Here is a 25,838-nt window from a genome sequence, read left to right as displayed (position 1 = left end):
CTGCTCCGATAGTTCTGGAAGAAATTGAGACTTTAGGTAGTTCATCTCCGTATGGTGAAGTCAGCGCATATGAAGTCGCACGTCGCATCAGCATTCCATTTGCTATTTTGTTGAGATCACTAAGACGTACCGTCCAATGTTACCCGTACAAAATCCAGCGGTACCACGAACTGTTAGCCACCGATTTTGTGACGCGGAGAGCATCTACAGTGTGGGTATTTCAAAAAACTGAGGCCGGCGACGACTGTTGCGGACAGATGAAGTCCATTTCACACTCCGGCGGTCCGTCAACACCCACAACTGCAAAATTTGGGCTACCGAAAATCCTAAAGCTGTCGTGGAAACCCCACTGCATGATGAGAATGTCACAGTGTGGCGTGGATTTACCACATCAGTCGTGAGCGGACCCTTTTTCTTCGAAGAAATGCGGGGTGCTGCTTTCCAAACATTCAGTGTATCGGGTGCGAGGTATGTCGGTGTGTTACAGAATCTCATCATCCCTAGCCTGACTGCTAACCACTTACCGGAAGGTACGACTTTAACGCAGGATGGCGCTATACCCCATATTGCTACATGCGTGAAAGATATCTTGCACGCAACTTTTGGTGAGGATCATGTGCTGAGCCGCCAATTCCGTCATGCTTGGCTTCCTACGTCTCCAGATCTCAATCCGTGGGATTATTGGTTGTGCGATTACCTGAAGTCGCAAGTCTACCGTGATCGTCCGACCTCATTTGGGATGCTAAACGACAACATCCGACGGCAATTTCTCACCATACCTACTGATGTGCTGCACACCGCTGTTCACAACATTGTCCCTCAACTACAGCTATTGTTGGAGCATCTGTTATAAAGAAAATTGTCTTCGCTAAAAATCAGTTGTTATGCTAATTACTGTTTTGTATCATATGAAGTGCTATCTGTTGACCATTTAGGGCAGATTTTTGGTTTCAATAAAACCCCATGTAATTTCAAGCGCGTGAGTCAATTTTTACCTCTCTACCTGCATTATTGCATGAAGTACTGAATTTTCAAATGTTAACGGACTTTTTGGTCACCCTGAAAATTTGGTGCTAAATACTGTAAGGTTCATCAGGCTCAAAGTGACACTTTACCGTTACCCACACTGCAGAACTAGTCGAAGTTGGTCATTTCAGTTCCAACATGACAACAATTTTTTTCACAAAATGAGAATTGTAGCTGTTTGGATTGAAGATGATGTGGAAAATTTACCAAATGGCTAGCCCATAGCTCTGATCAAAATTCAAATTAACATGGAATGAATTACTGTACTGGTTTACCTGCTGATTGACAACCAAGCTACGTTTCTATGAAATAATTACAGAATTACTATTAAAAAAAAAAACAGTCACTGTATTTCTTGAGGTATGTAGGCGAACTGTATGAGTTAATGTAATGGTGATGGAGTAATTTTGGGTAAAATATTTTGTAGATAAAATACTACCCAGTCCGAATCACCAGACAACGACTCTTTTGCAAGATACAATCACATGGAAAAATTAGTCTTGTAAAGATGATAGGTGGAATGTTAGGTCCCTTAACGGCATGTAGGGTAGAGAATTTAGAAAAAAGAATAGAGAGGTTGAGTTTACACAAATTGAGAATTAGTTAAGTGAGGTGGTAGGATTGAACACAAAATTAAATAAGGGTAATGCATTAGTAGGTCTAATAATTAATATCAAAATAGCAATGTAGCTTAGCTGCTGCGTACAACATAGAGAGTTCATCATCACAACCTAGACGTATACAAAGCCAAAAGCTACCGCAGTAGAACTTGTTGATATGCTTCCTCGAGCCACAGATGAAAAAGAGACTGAAAGAATGTACGATGAGACAAAAGAAATTATTAGGATTGTTAATGAAAACGAAAATTTGATGGTGATTGAAGAGTGGAATCCGATAGTGGGCAAATAAAAAGAGTTTTATCAGAGTTTCAAAGGCGATATTAGGCAACGATTGACTTATCAGAGGAAGTGAACAGGACAACAACAAAATAGTAACGGGCAATTTTATGATTGGCGTCGTGAAGGCAGCAGAAGAACAATTAGGCTAAGAGGCAAGACCTAGTAGATCTCCTTGGGCAACTCATAACATATTGAATTTAATTGGTGAAGGGAGGAAATCCACCACGGTTTAAAATCTTTGCACATAATGAGAAACAACTTTTATTAGAGAGAAAATGTTCGCTGGCGCTCTGGTTATGCCCTTGAGATGCGGCAGGGCATAGGCAATCTGCCGCATGCGTAAGAAATGTCTTTTTCCTATAATTCTGTCATTTGCTTCGTGTGAAAAGCGCTGGATCAAGAAAAAGTGAAGTTCCTGATTTGCTTCTAAAACACCTCTCTCCGCAATTGTTCTTATGGTTTTCTTCTTGAAAATCACTCTGTTAATTTGCCTGGGTAGGTATTAGACAGCACATCTGGTTAGGAGATGTTCTAGTTCGGTTAAATCTCGTCGTCCCAACTCCCGCCAGGCAAAGGGGAATATAGACAACAAAAACTGAGATAAACGGAAAGTGGAAAATGACTAAGCAGTAAATGCGACAGGACAAATGCATTACTGTGAGAAAGTTGGGAAAATTATGCCATTTTTCGGAGAAAATTGAAGCAGCTGTATCAGTATAGAGGGCTCAGATGTCAAACCAGTGCTAAGGAAAGGCTGAAAGGTGAAAGGAATGTGTAGAACTGATATAGATCTACAAATGAAACAAACTAGCAGACAATATTATGGAAAGGGAAGAGGAAGTTGATGAAGAGGAAATACTACAATGCAAGACCTTTCCTCAAATTTATTGAGCTCCTGGGAAGAATAAGCCATGACAAAGCTATTCCACCTGAAACGCAAGATATATGAAACAGGTGAAATGCCTTCAGACATGAAGAATAACGTAATAATCCCAATTACAGAGACGTCGGCAGATGCTAACAAGTGTGAATTTTACCGAACCATCAGTATATTAAGTCTTGCTTACAGAAGACGGACACGAATTATTTACAAAGGAGTGAAGAAAACCGGCAGTAGCCGATTGTGGGGAAGATCCGTTCCAGTTCGAGAGAAATACAGGAACGCTGGAAAACAGACTGAAGAAATGCAAACCTACGCCGGCCACTGCGGCCGAGCGGTTCTAGGCGCTTCAGTCCAGAAACGAGCTGCCGCTACGGTCGCAGGTTCGAATCCTACCTTGGGCATGGAGATGTGTGATGTCCTTAGGTTAGATAGGTTTAAGTAGTTCTAAGTCTAGAGGACTGATGACCTCAGATGTTAAGTCCCATGGTGCTTAGAGCCATTTGAACCATTTGCAAACCTACTTTTATAGGTACAAAGGAATTAAAGACATTAGCTTCCAGCGTTCATTGATTTAAATTAGTGGAGTAAGTTGAAAATTCGTGTTGGACCGGGATTCGAACACGGGTCTGCTGCTCAGTTCGCAGCATCGCTGACTACTATGTCATGCAGACACAGCTATCATCGTTCCTGCACGGGCTGCCCTAGTACACTTCCCGTCAGACCCAAATCCTCATATTATCCACACACTACAGAGGTAGCGCCCCTTACCCATTATCCTCATTACTTGCGGCATTTCGCCTATTCCCTTAAGATACGATATTGCTACGCCTGTGTTATTCTGATTACGATGCAAAGTTCCTTTGGACATGCATGCATGTTCAAAGAAGGAGGCACTGCGGCGACCACAGCCGTAAACACATCAATTAGGAATAATGACTACCATCAGCTGTAGAATGGAATGACGGCAATGAAAATTTGTGCCGGACAAATCGTGAGCGGTCGCCTTATTATATGGCTACCCGTGCACAATTCAGGGTCACACCCAAACTTCCGTATGTCGCCAACCACGCGTCTACGACCGGTACTCGTACATCCATTACGTATATTTCCGTACATGCATCGATGTCTAAAGGAACTTTGCATCGTAATCAGAATTACAAAGGCACTGCAATATCGTATTTATCTCCCGATACCGGGAGTTCGGGTCTGGCCCTGAGTCGTGCACGGATAGCCACATGATAAGGCAACCGCTCGTGGTAAGCGAGAAATCCGGGTTCGAGTCCCACTCCAACACAAATTTTCATTGCCGTCATTCCATTCTACAGATGATGGTAGTAATTACTGACAATTGCGACTTTATTTGATGTATTCCCTAAAGAGTTCGAGCTTGGTGTATGTGGTATCGATAGCAACGATGCCACGGCGTAGATGCAAGTTCATAAGTTGGCACTACGCGACGCCGACGGCAGCGCCCTCTAGCCGGCGCTGTGGAGCTCTACGACCGTCGCTGCAGATTCAGCCCATTTGATTCCGAAGAGACGACCCAGCAACATTGTTTCTACTTCATAGGGGGCCATTACTGACTTTTTGTTACTTCAATGATACTTTGTCCTACTATTAGTGGCTATTAACGTTGATACCTTTCCAGTCGCACCTACGGGCTCTTCAGTGTAAAGTGACGTATGACATTGACTAATAATTAAATGTACTTTCACGTAAAAAGCTGTACCGAGAATTTTACCTCACCTGCTCCTGCTCACTTCCTACATTCGGCCTACCCATTCCGTTTACAGTAGCAGACACACGTGCCGCCTTCCAGGCGGGATACGAAAGTGTACATCTGCATTGACGGGACCTTAGGCTGTCCACGCAGCATTTTCAGATGAGAGGAAGCTTTGACCATGTTTACTGAAACGCACTCTTCGAAAATTTGAAGGTAGCAGGAATAAAATATAGGGATGCCTCGGGCATGGATGTGTGTGATGTTCTTAGGTTAGTTAGGTTTAAGTAGTTCTAAGTCTAGGGGACAGATGACCTCAGACGTTAAGTCTAATGGTGCTTAGAACCATTTGAACCATTTTTGAGTTCTTTAAAAACCAGACTGCTAGTCGAAAGATATTAACCGAAGAGAGTAGTTGAACAGAAAGTTAGACAGGGTTGTGACGACATGCAGACTGTACATTGAACAAGCAGTAAAGGAAACAAAGGAGAAAATCGGAAAGGTAACTAAAGTTTATGGAAAAAAATAAAGCCATGGAGTTGTTGCGCCACGAATAAGTACAGGCGTGAATTTGGGGAATTCTTTTAAATCTCGTGCAGCTATGGGTGGAAGACAGTAGTTGAGGGACCGACTAGCACATCGGATGTCAGGCGTGGCGATACTTATATTTTGAAAACGATTCGGTGACGCAGGTTTACGACACCGCTTTCAGGCTGGAAGTCACGGTCCAGTGGACACTGTATACAAATGTGAAGTAATCATGCCAGCACAGGCCACCGACGTGCTATGAAGAACCCACACTTGGCAGTTACAAAAGCGCCTAGTGACTTGTGTGTAGGGGCCGTAGTGCGCTGAGGAAAGATCTCACTGTTATTATCAAAGAGTACTCCACTTGTCCCCTCCAGAAGAACTACGTCAGAGGCGTAGGGAAAAGGCACATAAACAAGCGAGCCCGGAGGCACAAATCGGGCAGTCGCCATTCTGTCTGTGGCTAGCACTGGGGAGAATGACGATTGTTTAAGTTGTAGGCCAATCACGACGACCTTCTGGTGATGGCCAATCGGCCCGCTGAAGCTACCTCCAACCACCGGTCGCTGTGGCCGAGCGGATCTAGGTGCTTCAGTCCGGAGCCGCGCTGCTGCTGCGGTCGCAGTTTCGAATCCTGCCTCGGGCATGGATGTGTGTGATGTCCTTAGGTTAGTTAGGTTTAAGTAGTTCTAAGTCTAGGGGACTGATGACCTCACATGTTAAGTCCCATGGTGCTTAGAGCCATTTGAACCATTTGCAAACCTACGTTTATAGGTACAAAGGAATTAAAGACATTAGCTTTCAGCGGGTATTGATTTAAATTAGTGGAGTAAGCTGAAAATTCGTGTTGGACCGGGATTCGAACACGGGCGTGCTGCACAGTTGGCAGAAGCGCTGACTTCTATGTCATGCGGACACAGCTATCATCGTTACTGCACGGACTACCCTAGTGCACTTCCCGTCAGAGCCAAATCCTCATATTATCCACACACTACTGAGGCAGTGCTCCTTGCCCATTATCCTCATTACTTGCGGCATTTCGCCTATTCCCTTAAGATACGATATTGCTACGCCTGTGTTATTCTGATTACGATGCAAAGTTCCTTTGGACATGCATGCATGTTCAAAGAAGGAGGCACTGCGGCGACCACAGCCGTAAACACATCAATTAGGAATAATGACTACCATCAGCTGTAGAATGGAATGACGCAATGATAATTTGTGCCGGACAAATCGTGAGCGGTCGCCTTATTATATGGCTACCCGTGCACAATTCAGGGTCACACCCAAACTTCCGTATGTCGCCAACCACGCGTCTACGGCCGGTACTCGTACATCCATTACGTATTATGACATATTACAACATCTGATCTCTCTAATTCTGTTAGAGACAACAATGGTCTTAAATGACCAGCGGAACAGTTTGGATACTGTCTTCGGTTTGGATAGTGTCTTGAAAAGAGTTTATAAATCTACCAGGTTTGATCCAATCAGAAGTGCCCAGCAACCGTATTTACTAAAATTAGTAAAGGGTACACAAATACTGTTATAAATGAACACCAACAAAACTACAACAAGGGCAGTAGAGTATAGTCGAATTAAATCTGAAATGAAGAGGAAATGAAATTAGTAACCGACACACTAAACGTATGAATAGTATATGAGGGTTGTTACTTGGCAGAAAAGTAGCTGACTATGGCAGAAGTACGTGCGGTATAAAAGGCGACCGACAATAAAAAAAAGTGTTTCAGAAAAAGAGAAAGTTATTGACGCTAAATATCAATTAATCTGTTGCGAATTTATCTCTGAAGGAAATTTTCAGGTTCAAATGGCTCTGAGCACTATGGGACTCAACATCTGAGGTCATCAGTCCCCTCGAACTTAGAACTACTTAAATCTAACTAACCTAAGGACATCACACACATCCATGCCCGAGGCAGGATTCGAACCTGCGTCCGTAGCGGTCGCGCGGTTCCAGACTGAAGCGCCTAGAACCGCTCGGCCACACAGGCCGGCAAATTTTCAGGATTGTAGCTTTGTATGAAAGTGGAACGTGGCTGATATAGCGTTCAGACAAAAAGAGAACAGCAGATTTTGAAAAGTGGTGCTACAAAATAATGTCGACTATTTGAGAGGTAGCTCAGAAACTAATATGGAGGAACTGAATCAAACTGGGAAAAATTATGGCACAGTCTGCGTAAAAGATAGGGTACATCTTAAAGCATCAAGGAGTAGCCAGTTTCGTAGTGGAGGCAAATGTGGGGGTTAAAAATTGTAGAGGGACACCAGTGCTTGAACAAAGTAAGCAGGTTAAAACGGATGTAGGTTTTGTAGTTATGCAGAGATTAAGAGGCTTGAACAATATAGACTAGTTTGAGCGCTGCATCAAACCAGTCTTCGGACCGATAACCAGAACAACAAAAATCACTTTAGTTTATATCGCTAGAGAACCTGTCATATTGGCTTTCAAACTGGTTCGCAAACTCATAGCCGCAAACTCAAAGTCACTAGGTGCAGTCGAGTAAGAGCCGGTGACATCTGTTCGCTAGACAGCTGGTCTCAGTGAGCTCACATGTTTAAAGACCGTTAACAGTCCAGTACTGTTAGCTACAGTGCCATGACGATGAAGGGGAAAGTTCTACGAAAGTTAGCAGATGGGATGTACGTTCTACTGGACAGACCACTTAACCATTCCAGTTGGGATAATTTCAAGACACTAATTTTATCATGAACTAAATACTCCCAATACGTCCTCCCACCCACTCCTCCCTCTCCGTCCATTCAGCTTCGCACGAATGGCACTAAGTATCTATGGACGGACTACTTGTCTAGCGTAGCAGTAATTCTGTTTACGGATCATTGCATGCCAGCCGCTGTGACCGAGCGGTTATAGGTGCTTCAGTCTGGAAATGCGCGACCACTACAGCGCAGGTTCGAATCCTGCCTCGGCCATGGATGTCTGTGATGTCCTTAGGTTAGTTAGGTGTAAGTAGTTCTAAGTTCTAGGGGACTGATGACCTCAGATGTTAAGTCCTATAGTGCTCAGAGCCATTTGAACCATTAGATCATTGCGTAGTGTCAAGATAAAAATTCAGAGAAAAACTTTAGGTAATTGAATATCACCACTGTCACATAAGAAACATATTCAAGCAGGGTATTGGTGCTTGGAATGACATCTCATGACAATGATGGGAGCCGTGAGCTACTGAAAACTTGGTCCACCAGTTGGCAAGCCTGTTCGGAGCGAGTTATAGTCACTTGCCGGCCGCCGGCCTGCAGTGCCAGTGCGGTGCAATCCGCACTAACGGCAACGATCCTTCGACACTAATTCTACACCAAAAAATCAGTTCTTAATATCTGAACGGCCCGAATCGTAAGTTGTTTAAAAAGTTGGTAGTAGTTGTGTCACCGCCAGACACCACACTTGCTAGGTGGTAGCCTTTAAATCGGCCACGGTCCGGTAGTATACTTCGGACCCGCGTGTCGCCACTATCAATGATTGCAGACCGAGCGCCGCCACACGGCAGGTCTAGAGAGACTTCCTATCACTCGCCCAGTTGTACAGCCGACTTTGCTAGCGATGGTTCACTGACTTCTACGCTCTCATTTGCCGAGACGATAGTTAGCATAGCCTTCAGCTACGTTATTTGCTACGACCTAGCAAGGCGCCAGTATCCGTACTATTGATATTGTGAATCATGTACCATAAAGAGCGACGTTCTCCATTAATGGATTAAAGTTAAGTAATCCACCAGCTACGTCCGTTTTACTCAATTCTAATTCCCTTGTCATGTTTCAGACCTCACGCCAGCCTGCGTGAGCTAAAACGCGTGCATTTCGGCCTCCTTTACTAACACGGTTGGCTCTCCTGCCAACCACAACAGTAGTTAATGCCGGTCTTCAGGTAATGGTAGCCCGCGTCGGCCTAGCGCAGCAATCAGGCGACCAATATTTGTGGACTATTCACTATTAGAAGACAATGGAATCATTTTCACAGCCAAGGGGGACTGTAATTCATTATAATTTACCGAAATTGGGCGAAATATTTGTAATTTATATGTACAAATCTTCTTTGTAAATCAATCTATCTATTAATGAAAACCGTATCAGAATCCCTACAATAGTTCTAATGTCAGATGAAAGAGGTGCGCAAGCAAATTTAATTGGATTTTTCTGAAGTCTTCCATGTCCACTCTTACAACCATTTGAAATGAGAGTGCTTAAGTTTATTTTCGCGCCTCTTGCACTTTCGTTACAATGATGTATTAAAATTACAAATAAAAACATTTCTTTCGCTCAACATCTTATTTCAGTTATTTCGATTTCATATAAACCCAAAATGCTCTATTACAGATGAAGATACGCAAAATTCGCAGGATGTGTTAAAAGAAAGTTAAAACTGAAAATGCAACGTAAAATAAATTGTTATAACACACTGAGAAAAAAGCTTTCATTTGATCTCATAGAAAAATTTGATTAATATTTTTTATTTACCAAAGGCACGGCCCATCAAGTTGCAGTTAGGGACTATTCTGTGAATAATAAGTATATTATTTTCGTCTTTGCTTTTTTGTCCTCCTGTTTAGAAAAAATGTCTTCATTGTTTTGAGGGCTAAAAGAATGAGATAGCTATCTGTTTCCGATAGAATTGACGGGTATTAATTCTGTTAATGATCTAAGGTAGAGATCGAACGCTATATTCATAGTCCTGTGGGCTACACTGAGCGCCAAAGAGAGGAATGTAAAGCATTACTCATATGCCACATCCTAAAGAACGGACTGAGCACTCATGAAATAACTTAATAAATTCAGTATGACTACAGCGGACAAAAATGTTGCATCTATGCCCGTACCCAGCGAACTGATTGTTTCACTGGTCTTCGCGTCACCCTACCTTCGTCCGAGTAGATAGACGACTGGTACCGAAGAAATTTCTCACTCCACAACTTGTCAGTGTGTAAGGTCGTGTAATATCATATGTTTTCAAACTAACTGCACAGTGTCATATGAATCATACATTTAAAACCGAAACGCTGTCAAGACGTTAATGTTGAAAAGTGGTGAAGTGGTGGTCCTATCAAAAGACATGAGAAAACTGCTGTGTCGTGTGAAGTACTCCAAGCGGTGATTTGAGGCATTCATGTACCAGTTTCTGTAGCAGTGGTCTCCAGCGCACGTTGCTAATGTAGCCGGTAAAACATCTGGCCGTGTAAATATTTTTGATCGCCAATAATTGGTCGGCAACGGGAGGAGAGGTGATAACGTAAAGATTCTGATCGCTAAAATACACTCCTGGAAATGGAAAAAAGAACACATTGACACCGGTGTGACAGACCCACCGTACTTGCTCCGGACACTGCGAGAGGGCTGTACAAGCAATGATCACACGCACGGCACAGCGTACACACCAGGAACCGCGGTGTTGGCCGTCGAATGGCGCTAGCTTCGCAGCATTTGTGCACCGCCGCCGTCAGTGTCAGCCAGTTTGCCGTGGCATACGGAGCTCCATCGCAGTCTTTAACACTGGTAGCATGCCGCGACAGCGTGGACGTGAATCGTATGTGCAGTTGACGAACTTTGAGCGAGGGCGTATAGTGGGCATGCGGGAGGCCGGGTGGACGTACCGCCGAATTGCTCAACACGTGGGGCGTGAGGTCTCCACAGTACATCGATGATGTCGCCAGTGGTCGGCGGAAGGTGCACGTGCCCGTCGACCTGGGACCGGACCGCAGCGACGCACGGATGCACGCCAAGACCGTAGGATCCTACGCAGTGCCGTAGGGGACCGCACCGCCACTTCCCAGCAAATTAGGGACACTGTTGCTTCTGGGGTATCGGCGAGGACCATTCGCAACCGTCTCCATGAAGCTGGGCTACGGTCCCGCACACCGTTAGGCCGTCTTCCGCTCACGCCCCAACATCGTGTAGCCCGCCTCCAGTGGTGCCGCGACAGGCGTGAATGGAGGGACGAATGGAGACGTGTCGTCTTCAGCGATGAGATTCGCTTCTGCCTTGGTGCCAATGATGGTCGTATGCGTGTTTGGCGCCGTGCAGGTGAGCTCCACAATCAGGATTGCATACGACCGAGGCACACAGGGCCAACACCCGGCATCATGGTGTGGGGAGCGATCTCCTACACTGGCCGTACACCTCTGGTGATCGTCGAGGGGACACTGAATAGTGCACGGTACATCCAAACCGTCATCGAACCCATCGTTCTACCTTTCCTAGACCGGCATCGGAACTTGCTGTTCCAACAGGACAACGCACGTCCGCATGTATCCCGTGCCACCAAACGTGCTCTAGAAGGTGTAAGTCAACTACCCTGGCCAGCAAGATCTCCGGATCTGTCCCCCATTGAGCATGTTTGGGACTGGATGAAGCGTCGTCTCACGCGGTCTGCACGTCCAGCACGAACGCTGGTCCAACTGAGGCGCCAGGTGGAAATGGCATGGCAAGCCGTTCCACAGGACTACATCCAGCATCTCTATGATCGTCTCCATGGGAGAATAGCAGCCTGCATTGCTGCGAAAGGTGGATATACACTGTACTAGTGCCGACATTGTGCATGCTCTGTTGCCTGTGGTTCTGTTAGTGTGATCATGTGATGTATCTGACCCCAGGAATGTGTCAATAAAGTTTCCCCTTCCTGGGACAATGAATTCACGATGTTCTTATTTCAATTTCCAGGAGTGAATTATTGTACTATATTATTATTATACTATAGTATTAATCGTATTTGTATAATTGTATTGACACGTTCCACATCCAAGCGAATTACTCGCATGTACTGATCCATGTAACACGCTTACCAAATAAAAAAATTATTCTTACTTGTTTTATGACATCTTAGACATTTTAACCACATTCGTTCCTGCTATCTTTCCTATGATCGCTGACAAGCTCGTCGTTCAGCGCCCATCTACATCTACATCTACATCTACTTGATTACTCTGCTATTCACAATAAAGTGCCTGGCAGAGGGCTCAATGAACCACCTTCATGCTGTCTCTCCACCGTTCCACTCTCGAACGGCACACGGGAAAAACGAGCACTTAAATTTTTCCGTGGGAGCCCTGATTTCTATTATTTTATCGTGATGATCATTTCTCCCTATGTAGGTGAGTGCCAACAAAATATTTCCGCAATCGGAGTCGAAAACTGGTGATCGAAATTTCATGGGAAGATCCCGTCGCAACGAAAAACGCCTTTGTTTTAATGATTGTCACTCCAATTCACGTATCATGTCTGTGTCACTATCTCCCCTATTTCACGATAATACAAAACGAGCTGCCCTTCTTTGTACTTTTTCGATGCCATCCGTCAGTCCCACCTGATGTGGATCCCACACCGCACAGCAGTACTCCAGAATAGGGCGGACAAGCAGTCTCTTTGGTAGACCTGTTGCACCTACTAAGTGTTCTGCCAATGAATCGCTGTCTTTGGTTTGCTCTACCCACAATATTATCTATTGATCGTACAGACTTAGGTTATTTGTAATTGTAATCCCTAAGTATTTAGTTGAATTTACAGCCCTCAGATTTGTATGACTTACCGCGTAATCGAAATTTACCTGATTCCTTTTAGTACTCATGTGAATAACTTTGCACTTTTCTTTATTGAGGGTCAATTGCCACTTTTCGCACCATACAGATATCTTATCTAAATCATTTTGCAAGTCGTTTTGATCATCTGATGACTTTACAAGACGGTAAATGACAACATCATCTGCAAACAATCTAAGACGGCTACTCATATTGTCTCCTATATCGTTAATATAGATCAGGAACAATAGAGGGCCTATAACACTTCCTTGGGGAACGCCGGATACTACTTCGGTTTTAATAGATGACTTTCTGTCTATTACTACGAACTGTGACCTTTCTGGCAAGAAATCACGAATCCAGTCGCACAACTGAGGCTATACTCCGTAGGCACGCAGTTTGATTAGAAGACGCTTGTGAGGAACGGTGTCGAAAGCCTTCTGGAAATCTAAAAATATGGAATCAATTTGACATATCACTTATTTTATCATGAGCATAAAGAGCTAGTTGTTTTTCACAAGAACGATATATTCTGAATCCATGCTGACTACGTGTCAATAAATCGTTTTCTTCGAGGTACTTCATAATGTTCGAATACAGTATATGTTCTAAAACCCAACTTCAAATCGACGTTAGTGATATAGGTTTGTAATTCAACGGGTTACTTCTACTTCCCTTTTTGGGTATTGGTGTGACTTGAGAAATTTTCTAGTCTTTAGGTACGTATCTTTCTGTGAGCGAGTGGTTGTATATAATTGCTAAATATGGAGCTATTTTATCAGCATACTCTGAGAGGAACCTGACTGGTATACAATCTGGACCGCAGGCCTTGCCTTCATTAAGTGATTTAAGCTGCTTTGTTATACCGAGGATATCTACTTCTGTGTTTCGCATCTTGGCAGTTGTTCTTGATTGGAATTCAGGAATATTTACTTTGTCTTATTTGGTGAAGGAGTTTCGGAAAACCGTGTTTAATAACTCTGCGTTAGTGGCACTGTCATGAGTGACTTCATCGTTGTTATCGCTCAGTGGAGGTATTGATTGTGTCTTGCCACTGGTGTGCTTTATGTATGACCAGAATCTCTTTGGGTTTTCTGCCAGATTTTTAGACAGAATTTCGTTGTGGAAATTATTAAAAGCATCTCGCATTGAAGTACGCGCCATATTTCGAACTTCTGTAAAACTTTGCCAATCTTTGGGATTTTGCGTTCTTTTAAATTTGGTATGCTTTTTCGTTGCTTCTGCAACAACGATCTGGCCCGTTTTGTGTACCATGGGGGATCAGTACCATCACTTATTAATTTATGTGGTATATATCTCTCAATTGCTGTTGATACTATCTCTTTGAAAACATTCCACAACTTTTCTACACTTAAATGATCAGATCGGAAGGAGTGAAGACTGTCCCTTAAAAAGGCGTTAAGAGCATTTTTATCAGCTTTTTTAAATAGATATATTTTGCGTTTCTTTTTGATGGTTGTAGGTGTTACGGTATTCAACCTAGCAGCAACTGCCTTATGGTCGCTAATCCCTGTATTCGTCACAACACTCACTATTTGTCCAGGATTATGTGTTGCTAAAAAGTCAGGTAAGCTTTCGCAATCATTTACGCTTCTAGTGGACTCATGAACTAATTGTTCAAAATAATTTTCTGAGAAAGCATTCAGTACAATTTCGGATGATGTTTTATGCCTGCCGCCGGCTTTAAACGTATAATTTTTCCACTGTATCGAGGGTAGATTGAAGTCACCACCGACTATAATTGTATGAGCGGGGTACTTATTTGAAATGAGACTCAAGTTTTCTTTGAACTGTTCAGCAACTATGTCTTCTGAATCGTGGGTCGATAAAACGATCCAATTAATAGTTTAGTCCGATTGTCAGGTATAACCTCTACCCATACTATTTCACATGAACTATCTACTTCAATTTCGCAACAAGGCAAAACACCTCTGACAGCAATAAATACTCCACCACCAACTGTATGTAATCTATTCTTTCTGAACACTGTTAGATCGTTTGAAAAAAATTCGGCTGAACTTATTTCCGGCTTTAGCCAGCTCTCTGTACCTACAACTATTCGAGCTTCAGTCCTTTCTATTAGGGCTTGGAGCTCTGGTTCTTTCCCAACACAGCTACGACAATTTACAACTACAGTTCCAATCGTTTCTACAACTACCTTACTGTGTTTTACCTGCCCACTTTCTGACGGACGCCCTTCTGTGGTTTCTTGAGATCCTCTAACCTAAAAAACCGCCAGTCCCTTCCACACAGCTTCCGCTACCCGTGTAGTCGCTTCCTGTGTGTAATGGACTCCTGACCTATTAAGCGGAACCCGGAAACCCACCAGTCGATGGCGCAAGTCAAGGAATCTGTCCTATAAACCGGAAATGCACGCATGCTCTCTCTCTCTCTCTCTCTCTCTCTCTCTCACACACACACACACACACACACACACTCACACACACACAATACAAATCACAGCCACAGGGAACTATCCTACGGCCACAATGTTAGATTTCTGGATTGTGGTAACGCTTGTTAACGAGAGTAAAACAGACTTTAGTTTGGACCTAGACTACAGAAGAACAAAAGTATTTGTTTACCTTGACAGGCCTCTTATACTTCATCTCTAGTATATTGTTTCTCTCATTGTGATTGACAGTAAATAGTTGCATTTGTTCAATGGATTTTCTGAAATAAAAATGAAAATGAAGTTATACAAAAGTAATCTTAATATCATTGATCGTTAATGCAATATAACTTTAAAAGTGCCATTCGTTTATTTCTTTAATAAAAAAATAGCTTCTGGAAGATTATTAAAATTTGAGGGGTTAGGGTATGAACAATTTCACATAACGAAGATCATATTCGCTAGTATCCAACTGTGAATTTTTATGAAGCCCCTTTCTATTTTTATATAATTTCTAATCTACACATTACACAACTGACCAAGAGCCCATAAATGTATTGTTGGCACAGTTACTGTTTGAAAACGATTACAATGCTTCCAAAAGTATTTACAGTACTTTCAAAAGTCGCATCACTAAACTGTTTCCCATTTAAGCTTTTTGCAGTTGTACGTGTAACTAGTCACAAAAGAATGTCAATGATCATAGGGCGAACGACCAAAGAATTTTATTTTTTATTCATCAGTAAACATAAAAATTACTGTAGCAAAGTCCAGGAACTTCTGTTGCTGTTGAACAGGGCCAGAGAGGAATATCAAATTTAGTTGACGTCCCATCTCCTGAGAGGTATAGCATTGCCTATTAGTAACTGCAACGGGTACATTCGCGCAGTCTCTAGCGCAGTAGTCATCTGTTTGTTTGTTTTGGATGGCCACTAACCGTTGGTCACAGCCAGTAAGTCGTCATCCTTCATTGGTAAAAAACCAGGAGACTAGCAAGTGGCATATTTTGCTTTTCTGTTTGTGTTCACAATTTAATTCTTAAATTCTTTGTGTGCTTTCAAAATTTAATTCTTAAGTTCATTGGGAAGTTTTGTATTTTGGTGGTACAGTATCGCGTTTTGGTAATGGTGTGTACATTCACCCAATCTGTAGCGCAGTAGTCATTTGTTTGTTTGTTTATTTTGGACGGCCAGTAACCGCTGACCACTACTCAGTCAGCTGCAAGCCTCCAATAGTGAAGCTCCAAATGATTAGCGAGTGACATATTTAGCTTTTTCTGTTTGTTTTTAAAGTCTAATTACGAAGTTAGCAGTAGTAGGATGGATAGAGTGTGTGCGAATTGTGAGCGAACACAAGTTTGCGAACAACTGAAGACGCTTATGTCCATGGTCATCCGTCTGCAGGTTGCTGCCTCGGGGTGTGGGAGCAGCGGAGAAACTAGCACATTGCTTGGGACACCTCAGGTGTCCCTTATTGCACCCACAGACCCGTTACAGCGTACCTGACGAGGGGGATTCGCGCTCACTGCAGAGTGAATGGCGTGTTGTTACATGGTTGTGTCGTTCGGGGCAGAGTCAACGTGGCCTCGCCCACGCGCCCTGTGAGTGGACAGGTGGCCGCTCCTTCAGCAGAGTCCGAGCAGCACACGGGGGGATGGGTTTATTAGTTATCGGGAGCGCCGATGCTAGGTGCTTTATGGAGGCCCTTAAAGAAATAGTGTCCAGGGCCGGAAAGAATTCCAGTGTGACTCGGTGTGCTGCCAATCGTCTGCAAGTTGAAGCTCACATCGGAACCAATGTCACTGGTCATTTGGTTTCTCAGGCCATCCTAAATCCAGATGGGCGACTGGCAGAGGTGATGACTGCTGGCCTCGCTTGTGGAATGCAAGCAGAGCTCACAATTTGCAGCATCGTTCCCAGAACTGATCGAAGTCCTTTGGTTTCGAGCCGATTGGAGGGTCTCCGTCGATCCTGTGACAGTCTTAGCTACAGATTTCTGGACCTGCATTATGGAGTGGAGAACTTTACAACTTCCCTTGATAGATCAGGAGTGCACTACACAAAGGAAGCGGCTACTCAGATAGCTGAGAACTCATGGAGTGCACATTCGGGTTTTTAGACTCGGAGGTTCTTTGAAATCCTTTGTGAACACTCGGCATTTGATACGCACAGGGCGCAGCCAGACCGCGTACAGAGTAGAGACACTTCGACTGCCAAACTTTTAACAGTAAATTGTCGAAGAATTCATAACAATGTCCCTGAACTTGCTGCCCTCTAGCACAGTTATTACACTCACATTATTCTCACAACCGAGACCTGGCTGAAACACGAAGTAGAAAGTTCCGAAATATTTATCGAGGCACGGAACTTATATCGAAAAAAAGGCAGATTATATGCCATAAGAGGGGCAGTGTTCATTGCAGTCGACAAAAATGTTGTGTCTATAGAGATCGAAATTGAGTCTGACTGTGAAGTTATATGGACACGAGTAGCACGGCTAAGTGAAATCGAGTTAATAATCGTATATTTTTACAGGCCACCTGATTCCACTATAACAGTTGTAGAACCATTCAAGGAAAGTCAACGTTCTGTAGCGCGGAATTAACCAGATCGTGTGGTGTTAGTTGAAGCCAGCTTTAATCTACCGACTATAGACTGGGACGTCTACACATTCACTGCAGGTGGTACGGACAGAAAACTTTGTGAAGTAATTTTGAACATGTTTTCCAAAAATTGACTTTAACAGGCGGCCGCTGTGACCGAGCGGTTATAGGCGCTTCCGTCTGGAACCGCGCTGCTGCTGCGGTCGCAGGTTCGAATCCTGCTTCGGGCATGGATGTGTGTGAAGTCCTTATGTTAGTTAGGTTTCAGGAGTTCTAAGTCTAGGGAACTGATGACCTCATATGTTAAGTCCCATAGTGCTTGAGCCATTTGAACCATTTTTTTTACGTCAACAAATAGTTAGACAACCCAAACTCCATGGAAATATTTTACACCTTGTAGCTACATACAGGCCTGACCTTATCGATAGTCTGGGTATAAAAACAGGGATTAATAATCATGATGTCATCATAACAACGATGTTTTCTAAAGTTAATAAATCCTACAAGGAGGCTGGGGCAGTATTTATGCTAGAAAAAGCAGATAAGCAGTTGTTATCCTCCCACTTAGAAATTCATGGGTCTGTAAGTTAAAAAAAATATAGTAAGAAACCATTCATGCAGGAGGACCCTATAAACATATCGTTATTTGACTGTCGTACGAAGTCTCGCATTGAGGACACAGGAATAGGCATCAGTGGCGTCGACAAGGAACTGAAATAGTTGAAAACAGGTAAATCGCCAGGTCAAGATGAAATCGCAATTCAGCTGTTCCCTGCGGCATTGGCCCATAACTTAGCTTGCACATATTGCGAATTTTTCGCACAGCGCAAAGTCACAAGCGGCTGAAAAAAAAAGCACAGGTGACTCCTGTGTATAATGAGGGTAAAAGAACGGACACGAATAACTACAGGTCAATATTCTTAACATCGGTATGCTGCAGAATTCTTGAACACTTTCCGAGTTTTTACGTAATAAATTTCGTTGAGATAGAAATGCTTCTGTCCAAAAATCGGCACGGTTAAGAAAGCATTGCTCGTGTGAAACTCAGATTGCCCTTTTCTCACATGATAGCTTAGAAACGATGGATGGGGACCAAGAGGCAGATTTCATATTCCTGGATTTCCGGAAAGCGTTCATACAGTGCCCCACTGCAGACTGCTGACGAAGGTCCGTGAATACTGTTTAGATTCCCAGACATGTGAGCGGCTCGAACAGTTTTTAAGTAATACAATCCTCGACGGCGAGTGTTTGGCAGAGACAAGGGTATCGTTAGGAATGGCCCAAGGAATTGTGATAGGACCACACTCATCCTCTATACACATAAATGATCTGACAACAGGGTGAGCAGAAATTTACAGCTGTTTGCTGATAACGCTGTGGTGTACGGGATTTGTTCTTGAGTGACTGTAGGAGGATACAAGATAATTTAGACAGAATTTAAATTTCTTGTAATGAATGACAGCTTGCTCCAAATATAAATTAATGCGGATGAATGCGAAAAAAATCCTGTAGTGTTCTAAAACAGCATTAGCAGGGTGCTGCTTTACACAGTCACATCGACTGAATATCTAGGTGTAACGTTGCAAGGCGATATGAAATGGAATGAGAATATAAGGTTGATGGTAGGGAAGGTGAACAGTCGACTTCGTTTTATTGGGAGAATGTTGGGAAAGCGTATTTCATCAATAAACGAGACGGCATATGGAACGCTATTGCTACCCTTCGAGTGTTTTGGACCCTCAGCAAGTCGGATTAAAGGAAGGGAGCAAAGCAGTTCAGAGGTGTGCTGTTAGATTTTTTACCAGTAGGTTCGATCAGCACGTATTACAGAGATGCTTCCTGAAGTCACATGGGAATGCCTGGAGGGAAGACGACGCTCTTTTCGCGAGATACTATTGCGGAAATTCAGAGAACCGGCATTTGAGGCCGACTGCAGAACGAATCTATTGCCACCAACGTACATTTCGGGTAAGGACCACGAGGATAATATGCGAGAAATTAGGGCTCGTAAGAAGGCTTTTAGACACTCGTTTTGAACCTTGTTCTGTTGGCAAGTGGAACAGCAAAGGAAATGACTACTAATGGTACGTGGTACCCTCCGTCATGCACAGTATGGATGCTTGTGGAGTATGTACGTAGATGTAGAGTGTTCGGGGGTTCTATTTTGCTACATGAGAAGTCTAACAATGATATCTGTAATGATTTAGCAAAACTATTCGTGCTGATAAGGCAGCTAAAGAGGTCAACTGGACTGCACCGACTGAGCTGTAAAGATTCCTCTGTTAGGAGGGCATTTTGAATGAGTGCGGGCCATCGTGGAATCCAGTGGGCGGGTATATTCGTAATGTTCAATACGAAGTGTAAAATGTTGAAAACTGATGCACGAATGATTTTATTTTATTCCACTACTGTCTCGACGGTGATACGTCGGTCTTCGAACACAAGGCTCCCGCTTCTCTTGCGATTTCCAGGTGTTGACAGAGAGATGATCTGCCACTTCGTTCTTCGTCATTGACTGTTCTGACCCCACTGGAAGTGTTTGCGCCACCTACCCACTGAGCCATATGATGCTGCATTCTTGCAATACACTTTCCTAAAACAGCAACAACTGTTGCAGCGTTGTTCCCCTTCAAACGCACAAGATGAATTACCGTACAATACTGCACTTTATCGCTCGGCAGCGCCATCTTGGTTCCTCTACTCTAGCAGTTTGGTATGGTACTGTGGCGCAGAAATTTCAATGTTTACCTGGACTGCAAGCAGATATGTACCTGCAAACAAACCAAAAATTAATTACGTAAACATACAGGGTGAGCACAAAGTCTTCACTGATTATAACATTTATAACAGAATAAACGTTTGACATAAGTAGTTACATTTGATGCCGTTACGTAGGTTAGTGTTACTAGTTGTTGTGACCAACAATTTGCGCTAGTGCCCCATAACATCGACGCGGTCCGTTAGGTCATGTTAGTTGCTGGCGAAATGGTGTCTAAGCAGGAGAAAGCGCAATGTGTGTTTTTGTTTCACGAAACAAAATCGCCCATCAGTGTTCAGCGTAAATTTCGGGCTTCTTGTGGATGCAGCCCTCCTGACTTTAAATCAATAAAGCAATGGTATGCAAAGTTTAACGAAACAGGCAGCGTTGAAGATCGTCCTCGAAGTGGCAGGCCTCGTGTGAGTGATGCAACTGTTGCTCGTTCGGCAGTCGTTTCAGCGGAGTCCGTCTAAATCAACTCGTCAAGCATCACGCGAACTTCAAATACTGCAAGCAAGTGTGGTGAAGATTCTCCATGAAAGGCTTAGGTTACATGCTTACAAAGTGCAAATCGTGCAGGCCTTCCAACCGAATGCTGACACGTGCTGAAATTGCAACTGAGATTCTCAACAGGATTGATGGCACTAACGATTACTCAAATCGCATATGCTTTACCGATGAATCCACCTTTCATGTCAGTGGAATGGTAAATAGGCATTATGTCCGTATATAGGGTTCAGAGTCTCCACATGCTACTGACTTTTTTAACTGGAGCTATATCAAGGACAGATTTTTCGTCACACCAGTTGCTGACGGCGACGTACTGAAGGCTAGGATACAAGCTCCTGTGGGTACTGTGACAGAACGCATGTTACGAAACACCTGGCGGAAACTGGAATACCGCCTCAACATTCTCCGAGCTACAGGGTGTTTCAAAAATGACCGGTATATTTGAAACGGCAATACAAACTAAACGAGCAGCGATAGAAATACACCGTTTGTTGCAATATGCTTGGGACAACAGTACATTTTCAGGCAGACAAACTTTCGAAATTACAGTAGTTACAATTGTCAACAATAGATGGCGCTGCGGTCTGGGAAACTCTATAGTACGATATTTTCCACATATCCACCATGCGTAGCAATAATATGGCGTAGTCTCTGAATGAAATTACCCGAAACCTTTGACAACGTGTCTGGCGGAATGGCTTCACATGCAGATGAGATGTACTGCTTCAGCTGTTCAATTGTTTCTGGATTCTGACGGTACACCTGGTCTTTCAAGTGTCCCCACAGAAAGAAGTCACAGGGGCTCATGTCTGGCGAATAGGAAGGCCAATCCACGCCGCCCCCCTGTATGTTTCGGATAGCCCAAACCAATCACACGATCATCGAAATATTCATTCAGGAAATTAAAGACGTCGGCCGTGCGATGTGGCTGGGCACCATCTTGCATAAACCTCGAGGTGTTCGCAGTGTCGTCTAAGGCAGTTTGTACCGCCACAAATTCACGAAGAATGTCCAGATAGCGTGATGCAGTAATCGTTTCGGATCTGAAAAATGGGCCAATGATTCCTTTGGAAGAAATGGCGGCCCAGACCAGTACTTTTTGAGGATGCAGGGACGATGGGACTGCAACATGGGGCTTTTCGGTTCCCCATATGCGCCAGTTCTGTTTATTGACGAAGCCGTCCAGGTAAAAATAAGCTTCGTCAGTAAACCAAATGCTGCCCACATGCATATCGCCGTCATCAATCCTGTGCACTATATCGTTAGCGAATGTCTCTCGTGCAGCAATGGTAGCGGCGCTGAGGGGTTGCCGCGTTTGAATTTTGTATGGATAGAGGTGTAAACTCTGGCGCATGAGACGATACGTGGACGTTGGCGTCATTTGGACCGCAGCTGCAACACGGCGAACGGATCACCTGCTGCACTAGCTGCGCGTTGCCCTCTGTGGTTGCCGTACGCGGTCGCCCTACCTTTCCAGCACGTTCATCCGTCACATTCCCAGTCCGTTGAAATTTTTCAAACAGATCTTTTATTGTATCGCTTTTCGGTCCTTTGGTTACGTTAAACCTCCGTTGAAAACTTCGTCTTGTTGCAAGAACACTGTGTTCTAGGAGGTGGAATTCCAACATCAGAAAAATCCTCTGTTCTAAGGAATAAACCATGTTGTCCACAGCACACTTGCACGTTGTGAACAGCACACGCTTACAGCAGAAAGACGACGTACAGAATGGTGCACCCACAGACTGCATTGTCTTCTATCTCTTTCACATCACTTGCAGCGCCATCTGTTGTTGAAAATTGTAACTACTGTAATTTCGAAAGTTTATCCGCCTGAAAATGTACTGTTGTGCCAAGCATATTGCAACAAACGGTGTCTTTCTATCGCTGCTCGTTTAGTTTTTATTGCCGTTTCAAATATACCGGTTATTTTTGAAACACCCTGTACCAAGCGAGCACACGTTCAGTTTTACTAACGTAAGTGGTCTTAAAAAAACACTAACCTATGTAAAGGCATCAAATGTAAATTATTATGTCAAACGGTTATTCTGTAATAAATTATTATAATCAGGGCAAGACTTTGTGCTCATCCTGTGTACCTTTATGCTGATAATTAAAATTTTAGCTACCTTTTGTACTGTAGCACTCGTTGCTATAATTCTGATGCTTGCCGTAATTTCTAGCGCAGTACGTCGTTACCATGTCCGTCTCGGTGCAGTAGCACAACTGCTTGGTCGATGGCCAATGGTATTACTGTAACTTGGGACGCTTTGGTGGCACTGTGGCACGGGGAGAATGGAACACCAGGGGCGTCTGCTTATTGAAAAGCCTGACCTGACGTATGTAACTAGTGGCCGTCCAGCTGACATCCAATCAGCAACCACTGTACAGTGGGCTACCACTGTGAGTGCGTCGTCGCCCATGCGGCACCCGCTGGAGCAGCATTCTCCATTCCCCATACTATGGGACTGCCTGCTTGGTGCGAGGGGGCGGGTCAAGGGTCACTCTGAGGACCTCCCAGCTGCAGATCCTATGGGCTTCTGTCAATGCCAAATACCTGTGCAAGTGCTCGTTGCTGCTATAATGCTGTTTGGTCGATGGCCAATGGTATTACTGTAACTTGGGACGCTTTGGTGGCACTGTGGCACGGGGAGAATGGAACACCAGGGGCGTCTGCTTATTGAAAAGCCTGACCTGACGTATGTAACTAGTGGCCGTCCAGCTGACATCCAATCAGCAACCACTGTACAGTGGGCTACCACTGTGAGTGCGTCGTCGCCCATGCGGCACCCGCTGGAGCAGCATTCTCCATTCCCCATACTATGGGACTGCCTGCTTGGTGCGAGGGGGCGGGTCAAGGGTCACTCTGAGGACCTCCCAGCTGCAGATCCTATGGGCTTCTGTCAATGCCAAATACCTGTGCAAGTGCTCGTTGCTGCTATAATGCTGCTTTCCATAATTAGCTAGCACAGTATTTCGCGTCCAGTCTCATCTTGATAATACACTGGCAGAACTGCTTGGTCAATGCTGAAACCCGGAACGCTATGGCGGAATTGTGGCAGGTGGTGTATGTAACACCTCGGGGTGGGGGTGGGGGGGGGGGGGCTATTTATCAACGAGCCTGCCGTAACACGTATAAAAACTGGCCATCCAGCCAGCAAGTAGTATGGAATCGGCATTGGCAACTACTGAAGAGTGGGCTACCGCTATGACGCCATCGTCGCCCACCCATCACTTGTTGGAGCAGCTATCTCCATTCACCATTCCACATGAATGCCTGCTAGAGGGTCTAACTGTGGCACTGATGAGCTGAGGGTCGAACTGAGCCCTCTCAGCCGTCAACCCGCTGGGCATCCACTAATTCCAGACGCCACCAGCCAGATGCAAGGCCGGGGTTCGTATCCGAATGTCACCACCACCGACGCACGCCACGGCGGACCGCCAGCACGTCTTGCTAACGACCTAGACCGCAGCGCCAGCATCTGACGCAGCTCCACGACACAGTCCAGGAAAGCTTGCTATGCAGGGTCGCCACGCTACTGAGCTGTGCTCGGCGTAGCTGCCTGTAGGCTTCTTCACGGCTTTGTGTCTTCCATCAAGGACGGTAGGTTCGAAGCTCACTTCACGCCCATCGGACGTGTATTCTGCAGTAAATTGTTGGAAATAAATAAATGAATCAGCTAACTGCAAGGTGAATGTGACGGGAACTACCCTTGCCTACCCACTAAAGAACTCCAGTTCGCACAGTGCAGTCCAGAAGGTTAAATATTTAACCATCTCGCTGATTACTTTTGTGGTGAACAAATGTAGATGGAGTGTTCATCAGCTTAAACGGCAGAAGGTACGATGAAGCAGTGGCAATCCTCTAGACCAGGGGTCGTCAACGCTTTAGTACTCGCAGCAGGGCGTAGCCCTTGGCACTGAGGAACTGCACATCAATATTTACTCATATTTTTAAACCTTTCGTTTTACTTCAATACAAAGAAATGAAGATGTGGCATAATAAAATATTTATTTCACTAATTTAAGCACTTTTACGAATAACAAGTTCTTCTGTCATAAAACTGAACTAAAATTTTTGTATCACTACCTACTTATGCCGTGTGTTACAGCCAGACTGACTAAGTTACGTGGTTAAGGTCTAAGGTTAACGGCTCCCACAATGACGGTATGCATTCAAATACAGAATATTTCTAATTTTGAGCTTTATTATGAAATTTATACTGATCAAAAAGCCTGTCAATACCAATCGATGCACCTTGCAAAATAAGGTGCGAAATCCGTTCCTGAGCAGAAAAATATCTGAACAGGATTAGTCATTCGTTCACAGCATAGTGTGCATCAGGAAGATATTACCTGACATTTTCTTATATATACAAGAATCATCCAGGAAAAAAAAAGGATCGACTAGTTGATTCACAAATTTAAAAAAAATGTAATTCTAACTTGCAGGAAATCAGTGTAGTTCACAAAAGTGCTGTATGTAAAGTATTCAAAGTCTGTCATTTTTTCATTCTGTTATTGATTATTGGGGAGGGCAGACTGATCAGTCACTTGAAGATCAAATCTTTGTAAATGAAGGAAAAGGACCCGCCTACACAATAAAAACCATCCCATTGAAATGTAACACACTTTATCTAACCTGGGGTATTTCTTTTCACAGGCAGGTTAAAATTTTCACGCAAAAAATTCAAAATATTTCCAACTCCCTAAAGACTAATACGAAAATCGGTTAGGGAGAAGATGCCAGAAAAATACATTCGTTAATTGCGCATCGGTTTCGTGTACCTGCTTTCACAGGGTGATCAAATATGCACGATTTGCATCGAAGAACTATGTTTCTGAATTTAATCGAACTGTGTTTACCGGTATTTCTTCTGAAAAATCTGTGTGCCTTCAAAATGTTCAAATGTGTGTGAATTCCTAAGGGACCAAACTGCTTAGGTCATCGGTCGCTA

General features: G+C 44.0%; 1 protein-coding gene across 1 annotated transcript in view; it reads right to left on the bottom strand.

Annotated features, from left to right (window-relative positions):
- The window catches only part of LOC126298236 (uncharacterized), a 55,898-nt gene that overhangs the window by 8,241 nt on the left and 21,819 nt on the right, over positions 1-25,838 (bottom strand). Inside the window, exon 4 of the mRNA XM_049989542.1 lies at positions 15,207-15,294. Coding sequence (XP_049845499.1) covers positions 15,207-15,294 — 88 coding nt within the window. The remainder of the gene's footprint in view (positions 1-15,206; positions 15,295-25,838) is intronic.

This window comes from Schistocerca gregaria, chromosome X (assembly GCF_023897955.1).
Source record: "Schistocerca gregaria isolate iqSchGreg1 chromosome X, iqSchGreg1.2, whole genome shotgun sequence".
In the NCBI taxonomy this organism is placed as follows: Eukaryota; Metazoa; Arthropoda; class Insecta; order Orthoptera; family Acrididae; genus Schistocerca; species Schistocerca gregaria.
Note: the sequence above shows the minus strand (reverse complement) of the source record. Positions and strands in the feature narration are given on the sequence as shown.